The 19,392-nt window shown below is 34.2% G+C and overlaps 1 protein-coding gene across 1 annotated transcript in view; it reads left to right on the plus strand.

Moving 5' to 3' along the window:
- Alms1 (ALMS1 centrosome and basal body associated protein) overlaps positions 1-19,392 on the plus strand; it is a 215,807-nt gene that overhangs the window by 126,832 nt on the left and 69,583 nt on the right. The window contains exon 16 of the mRNA XM_071601714.1: positions 12,792-13,030. Within this exon, the coding sequence (XP_071457815.1) occupies positions 12,792-13,030 (239 nt within the window). The remainder of the gene's footprint in view (positions 1-12,791; positions 13,031-19,392) is intronic.

Genomic DNA, 19,392 nt, shown 5'->3' on the forward strand with positions numbered 1-19,392 from the left:
GTTGTAGGTGGACACTCAATATCTTTATTTGATTTTTATGCAGTGCTGAGGATGGAACCCAGTGCCTCATGCGTGCTGGGCAAGCACTCTATCATTGAACCAGATCCCCAGCCCAGTTGTTTGTATTCTTAATAGCTGCCATCCTGACTGGAGTGATGAAATCTTAGAGTAGTTTTGATTTGCATTTCTCTAATTGCTAAAGATGGTGAACATTTTTTCATATATTTGTTGATTGATTGTATATCACCTTCTCAGAAGTGTCTGTTCAGTTCCTTAGCTATATATTGATTGGGTTATTTGTTTTTCTGGTGTTTAGCTCTTTGAGTTCTAATTTACCCTAGAAATTAGCGCTCTATCTTGCTGCGGGGGGGGGGGGGGGGGTGACGAACGACTTGTGCAGATTGATACAGCAGGAGTAGGCGCCGTTTATTGTAGGACCGGAGCGATATTTATACATTCCACACAGCTTATCTAATCAGTCAACCAATAAGGAATCTCCACACTTAATGGCTCGCTTTTGTTACTTCTCAAACCACTCCCTCTGGCATTTTGCCAGGTACCATCCAGACTTGTTTACAGACTCTAACATTTTCCAGGTGCCATCCTGACTTGTTTACAGACTCTAACACTATCTGATGTGCAAGTGGTAAAAATTTGCTCCTAAGTTGTAGGCCCTCTATTCACCTCACTGATTGTTTCTTTTGCTGAGAAGATTTTTAGTTTCAATCCATCCCATTTATTAATTCTTGATTTTAATTTTTGGACTTTAGGACTCTTATTAAGGAAGTAGGGGACTAATCCAATATGATAGAGATTTGGGCCTACTTTTTTCTTCTATTAGATGCAGGGTCTCTGGTTTAATTCCTATAGGTCTTTGATCCACTTTGAGTTGAGTTTTGTGCATGGTGAGCGATAGGGGTTTAATTTCATTTTGTTGCACATGGATTTCCAGTTTTCTCCAATGTATGTTTTTGGCACCTTTGTCTAATATAAGATAACTGTAATTATGTAGGTTAGTCTCTGTGTCCTCTATTCTGTACCATTGGTCTACCAGTCTGTTTTGGTACCAACACCATGCCATTTTTGTTACTATTGCTTTGTAGTATAGTTTAAAGTCTGGTATTGTGATGCCACCTGCTTTACTCTTCTTGCTAAGAATTGCTTTGGCTATTCTGGATCTCTTATTTTTCCAGATGAATTTCATGGCTGCCTTTTCTACTTCTATGAGGAATGCCAGTGGAATTTTGATTGGAACTACATTAAATCTATATAATGCTTTTGGTAGTATGATCATTTTGACAATATTAATTCTATCTATCCAAGAACAACAGAGACCTTCCCATCTTCTAAGGTCTTCTTTAATTTCTTTCGTTGGTGTTCTGTAGTTTTCATTGTAGAGGTCTTTCACCTCTTTTGTTAGGTCGATTCCCAGTATTTTAATTTTTTTAAGGCTATTGTAAATGGGATAGTTTTCCTAGTTTCTCTTTCAGAGGAGTTGTCACTAATGTACAGAAATGCCTTTGATTTATGGGTGTTGATTTTCTATCCTGATACTTTGCTGAATTCATTTATTAGTTCTAGAAGTTTTGTGGTGGATTTTTTTGGGGGGTTTTCTATGTATAGAATCATATCATCAGGAAATAGTGATAATTTGAGTTCTTCTTTTCCTATCCATATCCTTTAATTTCTTTTGTTTCTAATTGCTCTGACTAGAGTTTCAAGAAATATGTTAAATAGAAATGGTGAAAGAGGGCATCCCTGTCTTATTCCAGTTTTCAGAGGGAATGCTTTCAATTTTTCTCCACTTAGAATGATATTGGCCTGGGGCTTAGCATAGATAGCTTTTATAATGTTGAGATATGTTCCTGTTTATCCCTAGTTTTTCTAGTATTTTGAACACGAAGGGGTGCTGTATTTTGTCAAATGCTTTTTCTGCATCAATTGAGATGATCATATGGTTCTTATCTTTTAAGTCTGTTGATGCAATGAATTACATTTATTGAAATCCATATATTGAACCACCCTTATATCTCTGGGATGAACCCCACTTGATTGTGGTGTACCATCTTTTTGATACGTTTTTGTATTCAATTTGCCAGAATTTTTTGCATCTATGATCATTTGAGATATTGGTCTGAAGTTTTCTTTCTTTGAGTTGTCTTTGCCTGGTTTTGGAATCAGGGTGGTATTGGCCTCATAGAATGAGTTTGGAAGTGCCCCCTCTTTTTCTATTTCCTGAAATAAATTGAAGAGTATTGATATTAGTTCTTCTTTAAAGGTCTTGTAGAACTCAGCTATGTATCCATCTGGTCCTGGGCTTTTCTTGGTTGGTAAGCTTCTGATGGCGTCTTCTATTTCATTGCTTGAAATTGATCTGTTTAAATTGTGTATATCATCCTGATTCAATTTGGGCAAATCATATGGCTCTAGAAATTTGTAAATGCCTTTAATATTTTATATCTTATTGGAGTGCAACTTTTCAAAATAATTTCTAATTATCTTCTATATTTCTTTAGTGACTGTTGTGATATTTCCTTTTTCATCATGTATGATAGTAATTTGAGTTTTCTCTCCTTCTCTTTGTTAGCATGGCTAAGGGTTTATTAATTTTATTTACTTTTTCAAAGAACCAACTTTTTATTTCGTCAAATTTTTTTTGAATTTTTTTTGTTTCAATTTCTTTGATTTCACTCTGATTTAATTATTTCCTGTCTTCTACTGCTCTTGATGTTGATTTTTTCTTCTTTTTCTAGGGCTTTGAGATGTAACCTCAAGTCATTTATTTGTTGACTTTTTCTTCTTTTAAGGAATGAACTCCATGCAATGAACTTTCCTCTTAATACTGCTTTCATAGTGTCCCAGAGATTTGGACACATTGTATCTGTGCTCTCATTTCACCTCTAAGAATTTTTTAACCTCCCGATGTCTTTTGCAACCCATTGTTCATTCAGTAGCATATTATTTAGTCTCCTGGTGTTGGAGTAGCTTTTATTTTTTATTTTATCATTGATTTCTAATTTCATTACATTATGATCTGATAGAGTGTAGGGTAGTATCTCTACTTTTTTATATTTGCTATGAGTTGCTTTGTGGCATAGTATATGATCTATTTTAGAGAAGGATCCATGTGCTGCTGAGAAGAAAGTGTATTCATTCATTGAAGGATGAAATATTTCTATATATGTCAGTTAAGCCTAAGTTATTTATTTATTTTTAAATATTTATTTTTTAGGTGTAGATGTTCACAACACAATACCTTTATTTTTGTATGGTGCTGAGGATCGAACCCGGGCCCTGCCCCTGCTAGGCGAGTGCTCTACCGCTGAGCTACAATCCCAGCCCCCAAGTCTAAGTTATTGATTGTATTATTGACTTCTGTAGTTTCTTTAGATTTTGTTTAGTTTCTTTAGATTTTGTTTGGAAGATCTATCCAGTGGTGAAAGAGGTGTGTTTAATTCACCCAGAATTATTGTGTTTTGGTGTATTTGACTCTTGAAGTTGAGAAGAATTTGTTTGATGAATGTAGATGGCTCCATTGTTTGGGGTATATAAATTTATTATTGTTATGTGTTGTTGATGAATGATTCGTTTAAGAAGTATGAAATATCCTTCTTTATTCCTTTCGCTTAACTTTGGCTTGAAGTCTACTTTGTTTGATATGAGGATGGAAACCCCTGCTTGCTTACACAGTTCATGTGAGTGGTATGATTTTTCCCAACCTTTTGCCTTTATGGTGTGGATGTCTTTTCCTATGAAATGAGTCTCTTGGAGGTAGCATATTGTTGGGTCTTTTTTAAAAATCCAATCTGCCAGTCTATGTCTTTTGATTGGTTAGTGTAGGCCATTAACATTCAAGGTTATTATTGAGACATGATTTGTATTCCAACCAATTTTGTTTATTTTTGATATTTAACTTGATTTGGTTTCTCCTTTGATTAGCTTTTTCTTTAGTGTAATAACCCCCTTTGCTGATTTTCATTGTTGTTTTTCAAACAATTTCTCTTCATGGAATATTTTGCCGAGAATGTTCTGTAGTGCAGGCTTTCAGGTTGTAAATTCTTTTTACTTTTGTTTATCATGGAAGATTTTTATTTCATCATCAAATCTAAAGATTAATTTTGCTGGATATAAGATTCTTGGTTGGCATCCATTTTCTTTTGGAGCTTGATATATGTTCCAGGATCTTCTAGCTTTCAGGGTCTGAGTTGAAAAGTCTGCACATAATCTAATTGGTTTCCCCCTATATGTAATCTGATTCCTTTCTCTCATGGCTTTTAATATTCTCTCCTTATTCTATGTGTTAGGCATTTTCATTATAATGTGCTTTGGTGTAGATCTGTTGTTATTTTGTACATTTGGCATCCTGTAAGCCTCTTGGATTTGGTTTTCCAAGTTCATTCTTCATTTTTGGAAAATTTTCTGAAATTATTTCATTGAATAGATTTGGTTTGGACTTCTATCTATGCCTTCCTTTATCCCAATAACTCTTAAATTTGGTCTTTTTATGCTATCCCATATTTCTTGAATGCTCTGTTCATGGTTCCTTAGCATTTTCACTGTGTGGTCTACATTCTTTTCAAGATTATATATTTTGTCTTCGTTGTCTGAGGTAAATGGTCTGATATGTTGGTGATACTTTCAATTGAACTTTTAATTTGGTTTATTGTTTTTTTCATTTCAAGAATGTTTGGTTTTTTTCAGAACCTCTATTTCCTTATTGAAGTAATCTTTTGCTTCCTGTGTTTGTTTATGTAGCTCCTTTTCAAAATGATCTTTTGCTGCCTATATTTGCTCTTATAGCATCCTTTAATTCACAGAACTTTTAAATTATGTACATCTTGAACTCCTTCTCTGTCATTTCTTCTGTGCTGGCCATGGGTTTTAATAATGTGGTATCTTGATTTGTTTGGGGCACTTTCTTCCCTTGTCTTTTCATATTGCTTATGTATCTTCCCTTCTAGTACTGTGGATCCAGGGTATTACCGTTTTTACCCTATAGGTTTATAGTGCCCCTGTAGGGTTCCAGTACTTCTCCTTTGAGGTGAAGGACAATGTTAACAGATCCCAATATAAACAATATACATCCTGAAAACAAAGGTTTGCTATTAAGACTTTTACAGTTTGGTAACAGTGTACAGAAATGGTGAATTCAATTATTATCTACAATACACTCAGTAGGTTTGTAAAAGGGTTTACAGTTTCTGATGAGGACAAAGAACCTGGGGTGAGGAGTAGGATGCTATGCTGAGGAGTTGGGAGATGAGGATATAGAGTTATTATATCTTAGGAAGTGTGAAAGAGAAATCCAAAGAAGATGATTAATAGCAGGAGAAGAAAGAGGAAGTAATTTTGGGTAGAAAAGTAAGTGGGAAGACAGTAATTTACATAAAACACATTATATATTAAGAAAAATAAAAAATGTTAAAATAGTAGAAATTGGTGGAAGAAAAGGAAAAAAGTAAAAACAAAAAAGAATCTTGAATGAAGAAACAGGCATTGTTTTGGTTGGAGATCAGTATCTTTCCTGCTTCCCTTCTCATCTAATAGGTGGGGTCGTCAGTTATTAGTTGGTATCTCTGCGCTCAGGATGGTGAAGGTAACAGGTTGTCACTGTGCCTGGCTAGTGGCTACTGAGGAGAGGGGGAAGTTAGAAATTGGGTACCTGGTCAGTTGGAGTTCCAACTGGGAGTTGCCCCCCCAAAGATGGCGATGAAGGTGACCCAAGATGGAGGCACCTGCTTTCAGTGATGAGATGTTGAGTGGGGTTGGGGGAGCTAGGCGATGGCTTTGAATGATGATTTTAGAGATGAGCTCTGTAGTGTGCAGTGTGTGGCTGTCGGCTGACTTCAGAGCCTGTGTGAAGTTTTCAGGTGCAGGCAGGCTACTCTGCGTAGGGGACTATCTCCGCTGCTGCAGAGTCCCAAGATGGCAGTGACTGGGGGAGCCCCTTGTTGGTAGATGGAGTTCCTCTTGGGAGTGGCAGCCAGAACTGCTAGCTATTCTGCATGGGAGCGGCCTCTGTGATTTTTGCTTGGGTAGGTTGCTGAAAGTTCTGTGCGGATGCTGATGCTAGTCCTGCGTGGGCAAGTAGTTGGGAGACCTACTCTGACGCTGAGGCCTGGAGTCCTGGACATGCACGTGACCTGAGAAGCAGTATTCTCACTACTTGTGTCCCAGAGTGACACTGAATGCTGCCTCCCTCTGGCCCACCATCTTGGATCTGCCTGGGGGGGTCTTTGTGTCTGTGCTAATACTCTCTTCCAGATTCTAGGCTGTATTGAATTCAGGTGAGCAAAAGATGCAAAAATGATGGTGAATTCATCTTCATTTTGATACTTCTAAGCTTTATAATCTTCCCCAATCTATCTACTCCTGTTATTTTTCCATCCTTCCAATAACTGCTTCACATAGTCTGTCTAGGTTTGTAGCTGCTGTGCATTCAGAGGGAAAGATGTCACGAGTTATGCTTACCTGGAACTGGAACTAGAGTTATATAAACTTTTTGTTGTTCCCTTCAGCAACATATGCAAGTTCCATTTACTCTACATACTCTCTCAACACTTATTATTTCTAGATATTTTTAATGTAGTTATTCTGAGTGTCAAAAAGTTTGTTATTTAAGAAGTATCTGTTTACTTTTGTCTGTTGGATTGTTTCTTTCATTATTATAAGAAATTTGTATATAGTACAGGTACAAATCCTCTGTGTACTATGAATATTTACTTATAATATGTGGTTTGATTTTAATTTTCTTAATGGTATCCTTTGAAGAACAGAAAATTTTAATTTTGTTAAAATCTGGTTTGATTATTTTTTTGTATGGTTAGTGCTGTTTTCATGTCCTAAAGAAATGTTGAGTGTTATGAAAATTTTCTTCTGTTTTCATCTAGAATTGCTATAGTTTAAGCTATAGTCTATGATCAGTTTCAAATTAAGTTTTAAATATAGTATAAGTTTCACAGTTGAATATCATTTTCTTCCATATATATATTCTAGCACCATTTTTGAAAAATGATTATTTTCTTACCAAATTAAGTTGATTTTCTTGTCAAAATCAGTTGGTATTATATGTGAGTTTATTTTGGGAGTTTCTATTCTGTTCCTTTGTTCTATTTACCTTTATGCCACTCCTATCATATCTTTGTTGTAATTTTTTCAAAGTCTTGAAATCAATTTGTATTCTCCAATTTTGTTTTTATTTTCAAAATTGTTTTTCTATTTTAAGACTTTTGTGTTTCTATATAAATTTTAGAGTAGACTTTTTAGTTTCTCAACAAAAGTCTAATGGTATTTTGTTTGAAATTGCATTGAAAATATAGATCATTGTGGGAATTACTGACATTTTAATAATATTGGGTCTTCCCATGCATGGACATTATTATTATTATTATTATTATTATTATTCTCATTTAAGTCTTCTTTAGTGTCTCTCAGTGATGTGTAATTTTCAGTGTATAGGTCTTGTACATCTTTTTTTAAAAATTTATTTCTATTTGTTGAGACTCTTGAATATGACATTTTAAAATTTGCATTTTCTAGTTCTTTGTTGCTTGAATGTAGCAATACTGCCAATTTGCAAGCTCCAACAAGTTAATTTTAATTTATTGCTCTTTGGATTAGCATTTCCATGTCCACTATGTGATATTTTCAGACAGTGAGCATTAGGAAATTTAGTCAAGGCAATAATTACAATGGTTGATACATACCTATATATCCTATATTTCATGTTCTGTAGCTTCCCTAAGAAGTCTTTCTCTGTAAGACTTCAGAGGTACCATGTTAATATTTGGTTGCCCTCAGTTAATAAATCTATTCTTTGTCGACAATCATGTTGCCAGATTTACCTTGTCCTTTCCAATTTTCTTGCCTTTTGTTTTCTTTTTCTCATCTAATGCACTGGGTAGGATATTGAATACAATTTCAAATAAAGGCAGTAAGAGCAGACATCTTGCCTTGTTCTCACTTGACTACTGCGCTACATCTCCGGCCCTTTTTACTTTACTTTTTGAGACAGGTTCTCATTAAGGTATTTAGAGCTTCAACCTCCCAAATTTCTAGGATTCCAGGTGTGTGCCACCACTCATAGCTTGTACTTAGACTTTTGGTATCTGTAACAATGTCTAATTTATAAATTGGGCACAACAAGAAATTATCAATAACTAATAATGAAATGGAACAATTTTTACAGTATACTATAATGAAAATTATGTGAATGTGGCCTCTCTAAATATGTTATGTAATATTTTCAGACTCCAGTTGACTGCAGGTAATAAACTGTAGAATGAGAAACTGAAGATAAGGAGGGAAATCTGTAATTTGTTTTTCATTGTGTCTGTTTTCTACTAAAACTATTAAATCAGTTGATTTCAGACACCTTGATTCTTTTTTGTTCCATTTTTTTGTTAAGATTCTCCATATTTTCACCTGTTTCCCCCCATATTTTTTGTTCTTAATATTTTAGTAATCATTTTAAAGTTGTTCTGTGCTAACTACAGTATTAGAATCTTTCCTAAATCAGTTTTTCTTACTGTTTTTTTTTTCCCCTCTAGTTTTGGTGACTTTTTCCTGCTTCATAAATTTTATTTTTTTAATGTGCTAGACATTGTAAAAAAGAGAGTCATAGAATCTAAGGGTATTACTTTTCCACCAGAGAGTATATAACCTTTTCTCTGTTAATCAGTTAGGGTATCTTAATCAGTTCAATCACTTCAAGGATTGTTCGAGTTGTGTTGGAGTTTTAGTTCACTTATTCTATCCCATGATTTTTCCAGATTGGTGGATTTTCTGGATTTTTCCTTTGTGCCCAACATATCTTTAATTCTTTTAAATATTGTGAAACTCTCAGTTAAGTCTCTCAGTTGTTTAAATTTAGCTCTTTAGATTCTTTACTCTTCATAGCTTTAGAATATGGTAAATGTTATAAGGGAAGACCTGCCAGGTTTTTGTTGCAGGTAAATTTTACTCAATGGAACTTCGTCTCATAAGCACTCTTACTATTGCAAGTGTTTTTCTGACCCTAGTCCCTTTCTTGGTATTGGCACTTTTGACAGAGGATGATGTTTTTCAAAGTTCTCCTCAGTGTTAGTTAAATCTGGTAGATGTATTTTGTTTGTTTTGTGTTTTTATTAGTTGTTTTAAGTTACATGTAACCTTAGTTTTAATTTTGGCATAATTATAAAAGCATGGAATATAATTTGCTTTAATTCAGTCTCTGATACTACCCCTTTTCCTCTCTCCTTCCTTCTTTTCTTCCCCGTTTCTTTCCTTCTATTCTGATCTGCTATTTATTTAAGGTTTGTTTTTTTTTTTTTAAAGTAGTGCCTTGTGGTTATACATAAAGTTGGGAAACACTGTGATATGTTCATATAGATACTTAGGTTAGACCAGATTCATTCCACTATTCTTCCCTTATCCTGTCCTCCCTCCCTCCCACTTAATCCCCTTCTTCTACTTCACTGATCTTTCTTTAATTTTGATGGAATTCCTCTTTCTTGTCTTTCCTTTTCTTCCTCCTTATTTTGGACTAGCTTCTGCATATGGTAGATGTATTTTTAAGGGGAGGCCAGACATATATTTGCCAATGGCCTTTTGATCTAGTGGGACTAGAATTCTTCTAGTGCCTAGACTATTCTTGTTGTTTTGGATTAATCTCTCAGCCTTCTGTTCCACCAAAGCACTAAAAAATGTGTTATTGAGAAATCAGCTGAGCATTCCTCTAGATTCCACTTCATTATACCAACTCAGATATTAATCAAAACTCTAGCGATTTTTCTTTCTGAGTGGAGTATGTCTGTGTATTACCAAATCCCTACCTAAAAGTATCAAAAATATGTCTCTCTAGCATGTTGATTAGCAATATGGTAATATTTCTCGGTTGCTTCTATAGCTCTATGGCTTTTTTTAAACTCTGATTTTTGTAATGTATTCAGTTTTGTTTGTTTGTTGCAGTAGGAGTGATGGCCTGTGGCTGCCTATTATACCCTGTTATGTACTACTTGAAGTGGAAGTGTCCTTTTCAGATAACCTTTAATTTCTCTCTGTATTAATAGAATTATTATATCTTTTATTAGACTTATTAAGTATTTGATATTTTTATGATACTGCATATGACTTTTTTTAGATTTTAATTTACTTTTCTGATAAGAAAAATTTAGTGACTTTTTAAAAATTTGATGTTTTATCTTTCCAAAATTTACTTATACTCTAAGCTGAATATAGATTATTTTGGATTTTCTGTGCACACATTGTATGAAATATGAAAAGAAATTATTTTTCCTTCTTTATTCATATACATCTATTTCTTTTTTCCTGCCTCCTGCAAATATTATTTATCTCCTTAACTAAAATACATGGTGAGAATTGGTATCCTTGTTTGCTCTGAACTTCACAGGGAACATTCTTAGTATTTTGCTATTAAATATGATGGTGCATAACTATTAAGTTTTATTAAATTCTGTTTCTTCCTATGTTGGTATGGTCGTAATGTGTTTTCTCCTTTATTGATGTGGTGAATCGCATTGATTGCTTTTTTTTTTTTTTTAATGTTAACTCTCCTTGTATTCCTCTGGTAAAACTATCTTGTATGAATTCGCTTACACACATCTGGGTGGATGTGTATACAGTGATAGAACAAGCAAGCACATAATACGCACACACAACATTTTGTTTGGGATTTTTACATTCTGTGTGCAAAAGAGATTGGTCAAGTTTTTTTCTTTTTTCATGATTATCCTTTTCAGTTAGTGTATATTAGGCACAGAGTAGAGATTAAAATTTTTTTGTTTTTATGAATTTTCTCTCTCTCTTTTTTTAAACAGGGGATTGAACCTAGGGGAGCTTAAACACTAAGCCACATCCCCAGCCCTTTTTATTTTTATTTTGAGACAGGGTCTCACTAAGTTGCTGAAGCTATCCTCGAACTTGAAATCCTTCTACTTCAGCCTCTGTTCTTAATATTGTTCTAATACTGTACAATATTATTCCCTCTTTTTGTACAGATTTTTTTTTATTTTTTTGAATAATTTTAGATTTATAGAAAAGACACAAAATAGAGCCCTCTATAGCCTTTTCCTTGTTTTTCCTGTTAATATCTTACATTGTCATAGTATATTTGACAAAGGTAAGACACCAACATTTATATGTTTTTTTAACTAACTTGCAGGCTTTAATTACATTTCACCTGTTTGTCCATTAATTTTCTTTTTCTGTTCCAAAACCTCGTCTGGTAATATCACATTCCATACCGTTGTTGCTGTGGTCTGAATGCCTGTGCCCTTTCTAAATTAGTATACTGAGCCCAGTCCCCTAAAGTAATGATTTAACAGGGGAACCTCTGAAAAGTAATTAGGCTGTGATGGTGTTTCTTCAGTTTGAGTTAGCATTCTTACAAAAGAAACCCAAGAAAGCTGTCTGTTCTTTTCTTCTATGTTAGGACATGATGAGAAGGTGCCATCTATGAACCAAACAGAGCGTAGTCAGTAAGCACAAAATCTGTCATTGCCCTGGTCTTGGACATTTCAGACTCCAGAACCATGAGCAATAAATTTCTGAAACCACATAGCATATGGGATTTTGTCACAGCAGTCCAGATGGAGATAGACAGTTGTTAATCTTAGCCACTTGTGGTATATGGTATTCTTCCTTGTTTTTCATGAACTTGGAAGTTTTGAGGAGTACTGGTGAGAAATAGCAGCTCCTGTTGGGTTTGGCTAATGTTTTTCTCTTGATTACATTGTTTTTTTTTGTGTGTGTTTTTTTAGGCTTAGGGAAAGAATACTACAAAGATGAAATATGCTTCTCTTACATCATATGGAGAATATGATATCCACATATCATTACTGATGATGTTAACTTTGCTAACTTGGATAAGGCAATGTTTTGCTAGGTTTCTCCACTGTGAAGCTACTCTTAACATTCTCTTCTTTTGAAATCTAGTCACTAAGTTCTGTCTGTACCCAAGGGGGAAGACAGAGTAAGCTTTTACCTCCTTTGGTGGGAAGTATCTAACATGTTATTTGAAATTCTTAAGCAAAATTTGTCTGTTCTTCCTAGTTATTTATTCAATTGTTTATGTACTCTATTGTTTTAATATGAATTCTCTATAATCTTAATATATTTAGCTAACATTGAAAACTTCTGATTCCCCTCTTCTCCCCGCTCTGCCCATTGACACATAAACCACTTGACGGTAGGATCTGTTTCTTCTTCATCTTTGTATTCCTAGGCTTTTAGCATGATGCCCTAATCTTACAATTAAAAACAAATAAATGAATTATATTCACTTCAAATGAAAAGTACCATTTCCTTTGTTAAATTACATAATGACATTATAAATTAAAATTAAGATTAGGTTTTAAAATAAAATTAAAGCCAGGCACGGTGGCACATGCCTGTAATACCAGCAGCTCAAGAGGCTGAGACAGGAGGATCATGAGTTCAAAGCCAGCCTCAGCAAATTAGTGAGGCCCTAAGCAACTTAGTGAGATCCTGTCTCTAAATAAAATATAAAAAAGGTCTGGGGATATGGCTCAGTGGTTAAGCACCCCTATACTATATTCAATCCCTAGTACATATATATGTACACACACACACACACACACACACATATATATATATTTTTTTTTAATTAAACGTGATCACATTTTAACATGTATCTGATAAAGTGAATGGTATAACTACCTTAATAGCATTTGAGATTGTTTGAGATTGTTGTGTTCACAAAATTTTCCTTGTAACTACTTAAATGTTCCTGACTAAGGATATGACCTGCTATAATCCTCTTTTTTGTTCAGTTCACCAGAACAGAGTAAGACCTCGTTATTTGCCTCTGAAAAGTTATCATCTGATGCGGTCACTCAGATAACAACAGAAAGCCCAGAAAAGACCATGTTTTCATCTGAGATTTTTATTAATGCTGAAGATCATGGAAGTAAAATTCTAGAGCCACATACTAAAAATCCACTGAAAGGTCCTGTCAGGTTTGCTTCATCATCTTCAGTGCAACAAATTACTACTTCTCGTGGCACAGATGGTAAGAGAATATGATTGCATTGTAGGTCATTTTATCAACTTTTACATGTGATTACCTTAGAAATTTATGATATTTGTCTTCCTGGTTCTTAAACTTAATTTAAGAATTAGGAGCCACATGATTATTATATCCATCTTTTATTTATATAGCTTTGAAAAGAATATGATTTACTATTTTTTTTTAAATCTTTCTTCCTTTTTTTTTTTTTTAAAGAACTGACACCAAAGACCATTGTTTATTATGGAACTAGTTGAAGGTAATTACAGACATTATATTCAAGTGAGCAAACAGTTTTTGGCTTAAAGATCTCACCCTTCCAATATAAAGGCAACCAGTTTGAACACATAAATTGACTAAAAGGTATAGAAGCTCCTGTTGGGCAGGGTAATGACACCAAATGGGTGGGCCTGGCCTAGAAAAAATTGCCAGATAATCTCTTGACTATTGAAAACAGTCTGATACACAAAGTGACCATGTTTCCAATTGTTGAAGCTGTTTAGGTTTTCAGAATCCAAATCAATAGCAGTTACTGATCCCTGAAACTGACCATCCTTTGAAGGGGTATAGCCTCCCCCCTGGGCTTAGGTGCTGCCACTAGGTTTATAACTTGCACTTCAGTGTTCCATTCTCAAATCCTCAAGAAAGGCCAATGCTCCAGGCTCCAGTACTCAGCTGCTGGTGATCCTTTTGCTAATATGCAACCTTATGACAGGCTGCTCCCTTCAATGTTCTATATTCTATATTAAGCCCACTGTCCAGTTTTGTTACTCCTCATGGCGGGCCGGGGTTCTGGGTTCTTAAATTTGCAGACCTGAGGCACCTGCCGTGGTAGCCCTCCATAAAGTCCACAGTGAAAAGCTTACCTTTATTTCTAGTAGAGTTAACATGTTTGGAATCATGCTGCTTGTGGTTGACTTATTTTTGTCACATGATATTTGTAATAAGAATGCAGATGCTTTGTAATAACATAAACAATTAAGATCTGCCGTTAGGTAGGCAAAACATTATTGGCATTTTAGATTATATTAATGTATACTACAATTAACAGATGCAAATATATGTGATAGTGCAAACAAAATAGTAGTTTATTTTGTGCTTATAATCTCTGATTAACCCAGGTTGATTATTTACCCCGCTGTCTTTAAAATGTAGAACCTGAAGTTATTTTAGATTCGCCGTTATAGTCAACTGGAATGAATGAGCAAAAAAGCATGGAGCACATGAGGGAGGTTTTATAGGCAAAACCTAGAAATGTCTCAAATCACTTTCACTAGGAATATAATTTAGCTGTATTTTTCAGGATGAAGAAGAAATGGATTTTGGAAAATAGCTAGTAGTCTATATCATAAGGTCTATATTTAGAGTGTTTTTGTGTGCTATGGTTTAAGTGATATTTAAGTATAAGTGATATTTTTATAGTGTTTATACTATATAACATTTAAAATTAAGTTATAAATTATTTCCCTTTTTAAGTATACAGTAGGAAATTTAAAAAAAATTTACTTTTTAGTTGTAGTTGGACACAATTACTTTATTTCACTTATTTATTTTTATGTGGTGCTGAGGATTGAACCCAGGGTCTCACACATGCGAGGCGAGCGCTCTATTTCTGAGCCACAACCTCAGCCCAACAGTAGGAAAATTAACATTTAAGTTTCTATTCTTCCTCATATGAAGGTTGGAACCTTGCTAATTTTAAAATATTTAACATTTTAAATAAATCTACATAAAATATATTTTAAGTTTTCCTTCTAATGCAAAAAGCTTACCCATCTGCATATTGATAGAATATGCCTAAATTGGTTATAATTCTTAAATATTTTATTATGAAAGAAAACCATACCAAAACTGTGTAATTTAGTCAGTAATCTCGAAGAGTACCTTTCTGTGTCAGTTGCCTCTTGTCACAGTGATGCTGTATAACAAGCAACCTCAAATATCTTAGTGGCTTATAACAAACATTTGCTTTTCTCATACCTGGGCTTTGGGTCAGTCGGACTTTGGCTGGGCTTGGCCTGCAGAAATGGTTTGGGCGTGTTCCAGGTGTTTCTAAGACCCAGGATACTCAGGTATGTTGCTCTCATGATGGTGGCAGAAACATGAGAGAGGAATCTCAGTTGTGAAAACTTATTTTTACCTCTATTTACATCCAGTGCATCCAGTGAATCAGTATATAGAGACCATGGTTAATGTTTTTTCTTTTTAATATTTATTTTTTAGTTGTAGTTGGACACAATACCTTTATTTTATTTATTTTTATGTGGTGCTGAGGATCAAACCAGGGCCTTGCACGTGCTTTTCCGCTGAGCCACCACCCCAGCCCCATGGTTAATGTTTTTTATATGCATTTATTCAAGGATTATCTTATTTAATTTACAAATCCAAATTTATTATTTTGAATACTGTGGGTCAAAATTTTAAAAATTGAGGCTTTTAAAAAAGCTCATTTAAAAAATGTACTTTAAAGTACAAAGAATTGTATTTTAAACCTATTACTTTTTACCTACTATGATTTAAAAGTTCAAAGCAATATACTATATGTTTATATTTTTCTATTTTCAAAATTTTAAAGAAATTTATTATTGAATTTTCTTCTTTACCTTTTTCCAGTTCTTTCTTTCTTTTATAGAGGTAAGCATTATTTGCTGAGCACTTGTTCTCCCCAGGCACATGGTCCAAAGTAACCTTAAGACTGTTAGGGAGAGGGGAAGAATAGAAGTTCGGTAGATTAGACAAAGGGCAATGAAGGGAAGCGGGGGGCAGGAAATAGGAAAGACTGTGGAATGAATCTGATTTAACTTTCCTATGTACATACATCACAGTGATTCTCTACATCATATACAACCACAAGACTGGGGTCCTAATTAGCATAAGATTCAGTGTTTCTATAAATTTGTCAAAATATATTCTATGGCTGGATATAACTAAAAACAACAACAACAGTAAAAATGACTGTTGTATCCAGGGCTGGGGATGTGTGGTAGATTGTTTGCTTCGCTTGCACAAGTCCCTGAGTTCACTCTCCACTAGGGGGATGGAGGTGTGGGGGACATGACACGTGGACCAGTTATCTGTCTCAGAATCTTCCATCTCCATATAATAGCCATTGCACTATAGTTTTGCACAGTTAACCATTACTATCAAGCTTTATGTACACTGGTGGAGAAAGAAAATGAATAAATCAGTATTCTAATAATAATGACTACAATAATAACCAAATAGAATGGAGGCTGCAACCCTTTTTTAAGAAAAAATTTCCTGTTTTATTATGCCTGTAAGAGTGGTATAAAATTCTTAAGTCAACTGAGACTTCACTAGCCCTGCATATGTAGGGTAAGTTAATTTTTGTTTATTTCTATCATCAGGCATGTTAAGTAGTCTCCCAAGTGTTAGTTATATTCCTAATGACCATGATTTTTAAGGTCACTTTATTTCTTCTTGATAATTCAGGTCAATCAAGAGTTAGTCAACACTATGCATACTACTCTATTTATTGCTTTAATGAAAGAAAAAAATATAAAATGGCTAGATAGCTTCTGTCCTTTGTGGAAATTTCCCTGTCTCATTTCTGAGATCTTCCATCTAATAAACATCAGAATCACAAAGATTGAAAGAAAAAAAATTTCTGAAAGGGCTTCTACCTTTGATCCTAAATGCATGTATTCTTTCTGGCACTTGAGATAGGCAAATACAGTATATGGTTCAGTACATACATATACCGTATTCTATAATGTAGCATTCTAGTCCTAGAAAGTGTTGTCCCCCAGCTAGTACCATAATAGTAATTAAGTTAACTTGTTTTTTTTTGGTTTAGCATAGTTGTGGGTTATAAGACGTGGTAAGTACAGTGAATTCCCCTTTAGGCATCAGCATTTTGTCTTACTTCGTTTGATGTAAATGTTCTTACTTACTTTTCTGACTTGGACAGTTAATTAACTGTGAAATTCAATGCCAAAATAAGTCATCAGAACTGTCAAGGATATTAACACAATTCTAAGGATATAAAGGTTGTTATTGTTCATAATGAAGGAAATCTCATTCTACTGCAGGACAGTTAGACTCTATCAAGAGCATTTTGATTTTTATACAGATGTGGGCAACTAGAAATCCATCTAGCTGTGGTAGATAATAAGAGAAATTAAAGGAGATTTGAGGTGTTCAGCCAGGAGATAGTGTTCATCATAATTCTGTTTTTATGAGCATATAATACTGAAAAATAACCTAAATGAATGTTTTATATGTCTTGTATACAGAAAATATTAATCCTTTGCGTAGAGATTGAAAAGAGAAAATAATAATTGACTAAATTAAGAGAAAGGTGTTTCTGGCTGGGAAAGCTGAATATTGCAAAGATGCCATTTGTTTCCTAGTAAATATGTACTCTAACAGAGTTCTGCTCAGATTTCTTCTTTTGGACTTGTGTATTTGACTTAATTTTATCAGGAAGAATAAAAGAAAATCTGGAGGAAAAAAAGAGTAACTCTTTTTGCTCTTATTTGTCATAATGGTGAAAATAGGGTACATATAATGTGTTATTCAAATAAATATATTACTTAGAGCAAAGAGGATTGAAAGAACTCAATGCTTTACCTCTAAACATATCAGTATTACTCCTTGAGACACTTCATATTTTCAAATTCATTTACATTTTTACAATAACCCTAAGTGGTAAGTGTTGTCATTCAAGCACATTTTGTAGGTAAGGAAAGTAAGGCAAAAAAGGGTTTTTGCTCAGGATCAGTAGTGATTGTTGGCTCCAGTTGATATAAAATTGATCAATTGCTTACTGACTAGGTATTAGTGTAATAGCAGCTATTCTATCATAGAAATTCTGAACTGCAGGTACGTGGTGGTCTAGGTTTGGTAGCTGTGCTCCACCTCTGGAGGCTCTGACTTTTTTGTTTGTTGGGGAAAAAAAACATGCACTTTACCACTGAGCTACACCTCCAGCCCTCCGCGCATCCTTTAATTGTGACTCCCAAATCTGCATGGAAACTACCATGATATGCAGTGCCTAAGAAGAGGTGGCGCTTATAGTGGGATCCCTTTAATGGAATGCCTGAATTTTGTACTCATTCTTGCTTCGTCCTGTAGACTGAAACTTGGTCACATGTTCAGACATGGTTGTTGTAAGGAAGATTGGAAAATATAATGTATAGATGAAAGGAGAAGGAAGGATAAATATTATTGGCCACTTGATGGTTAATACCACACCATGAAAGAAAAATAAGTACACCTGCCCCTCCATATCTGTGGGTTCTACATCCATGAATCCAAACACAGATTGAAAATATTCAGAGAAAATAATTGCACCTGTACATGTATAAACTTTTGTCTTCTCTTTATTCCCTTAACAGTGCAGTTTAGCAAATACAAGAAATCTAGAGAAGATTTAAAGTATTCAAGAGAATGTGCAAATACTGTGTCATTTTACACAATTTTACTTAAAGGATTTGAGCCTCCACAGATTTTGGTGTCTGGGGAGGTCCTGGAATCAATCCCCCAGCTACCAAGGGACAACTATGTATAGAAAAAAAGTTTAGCTCTACGCTAATCAAATAAGAGCACATTTAAATAATTAGCCATATTAGCAAAGAATTATTTCTTAATGACTATACATACTATATTAGAGTAAGAATAAATTGGCACAGACATTTGAGAAAGTATTTTTACAGCTGGACTTTAAAAAAAATTTCATACATGGTATAGTTTTTCACTCTATAAACAACAGAATTTAACTGAGGTGGGTGGGCAGCAGGGAAGAATAAGTATGCTATAACCAGAAAACTCTTCACTATAATTGAAAATTTTAACTCCTCCTAAATGTTCAACAGTAAGAACAAGGTTGAATACATTTTATCTGTGGTATTGCCATAAGAAATAAGAAAGATAGGATAAAATGAATGTTTTATTAATGTAAAGTAGAAAAGCTGAATTCAAATTATACTTACTATATGACAATTATGTAAACAAAAAACGGGGGAAAGATAGGTAGGATATACATTAAAATACCATGAGTGGCACATGACCTTGTCTTTTTTACCTGTATTTTCTTAATATTGAGAATTTATACTTTTATAATGGAAACTTTGTTTCAAAACAATATCACAAGAAAAGAACTATGTTCTGTGACTCTGGGAGTAGAATAAGACTAGCAGGAGATATTAACAATGACCAGATTTTGAGTTCAATGTAAGAAAACCTGTTTTTTTTAGTTAGAGCCATCTAAAAATTCATTACTATAAAAACTCATCTTCTCAATGAGACCTGCCTGTGTCATCCTATTTTAAGAGCATCCTGTCCTGATTTTCCCTGTATTACCAACCTCTCACAATATTTTCTAATTGTTTTTTCATATCACT

Source organism: Marmota flaviventris, chromosome 14 (assembly GCF_047511675.1).
Source record: "Marmota flaviventris isolate mMarFla1 chromosome 14, mMarFla1.hap1, whole genome shotgun sequence".
In the NCBI taxonomy this organism is placed as follows: domain Eukaryota; kingdom Metazoa; phylum Chordata; class Mammalia; order Rodentia; family Sciuridae; genus Marmota; species Marmota flaviventris.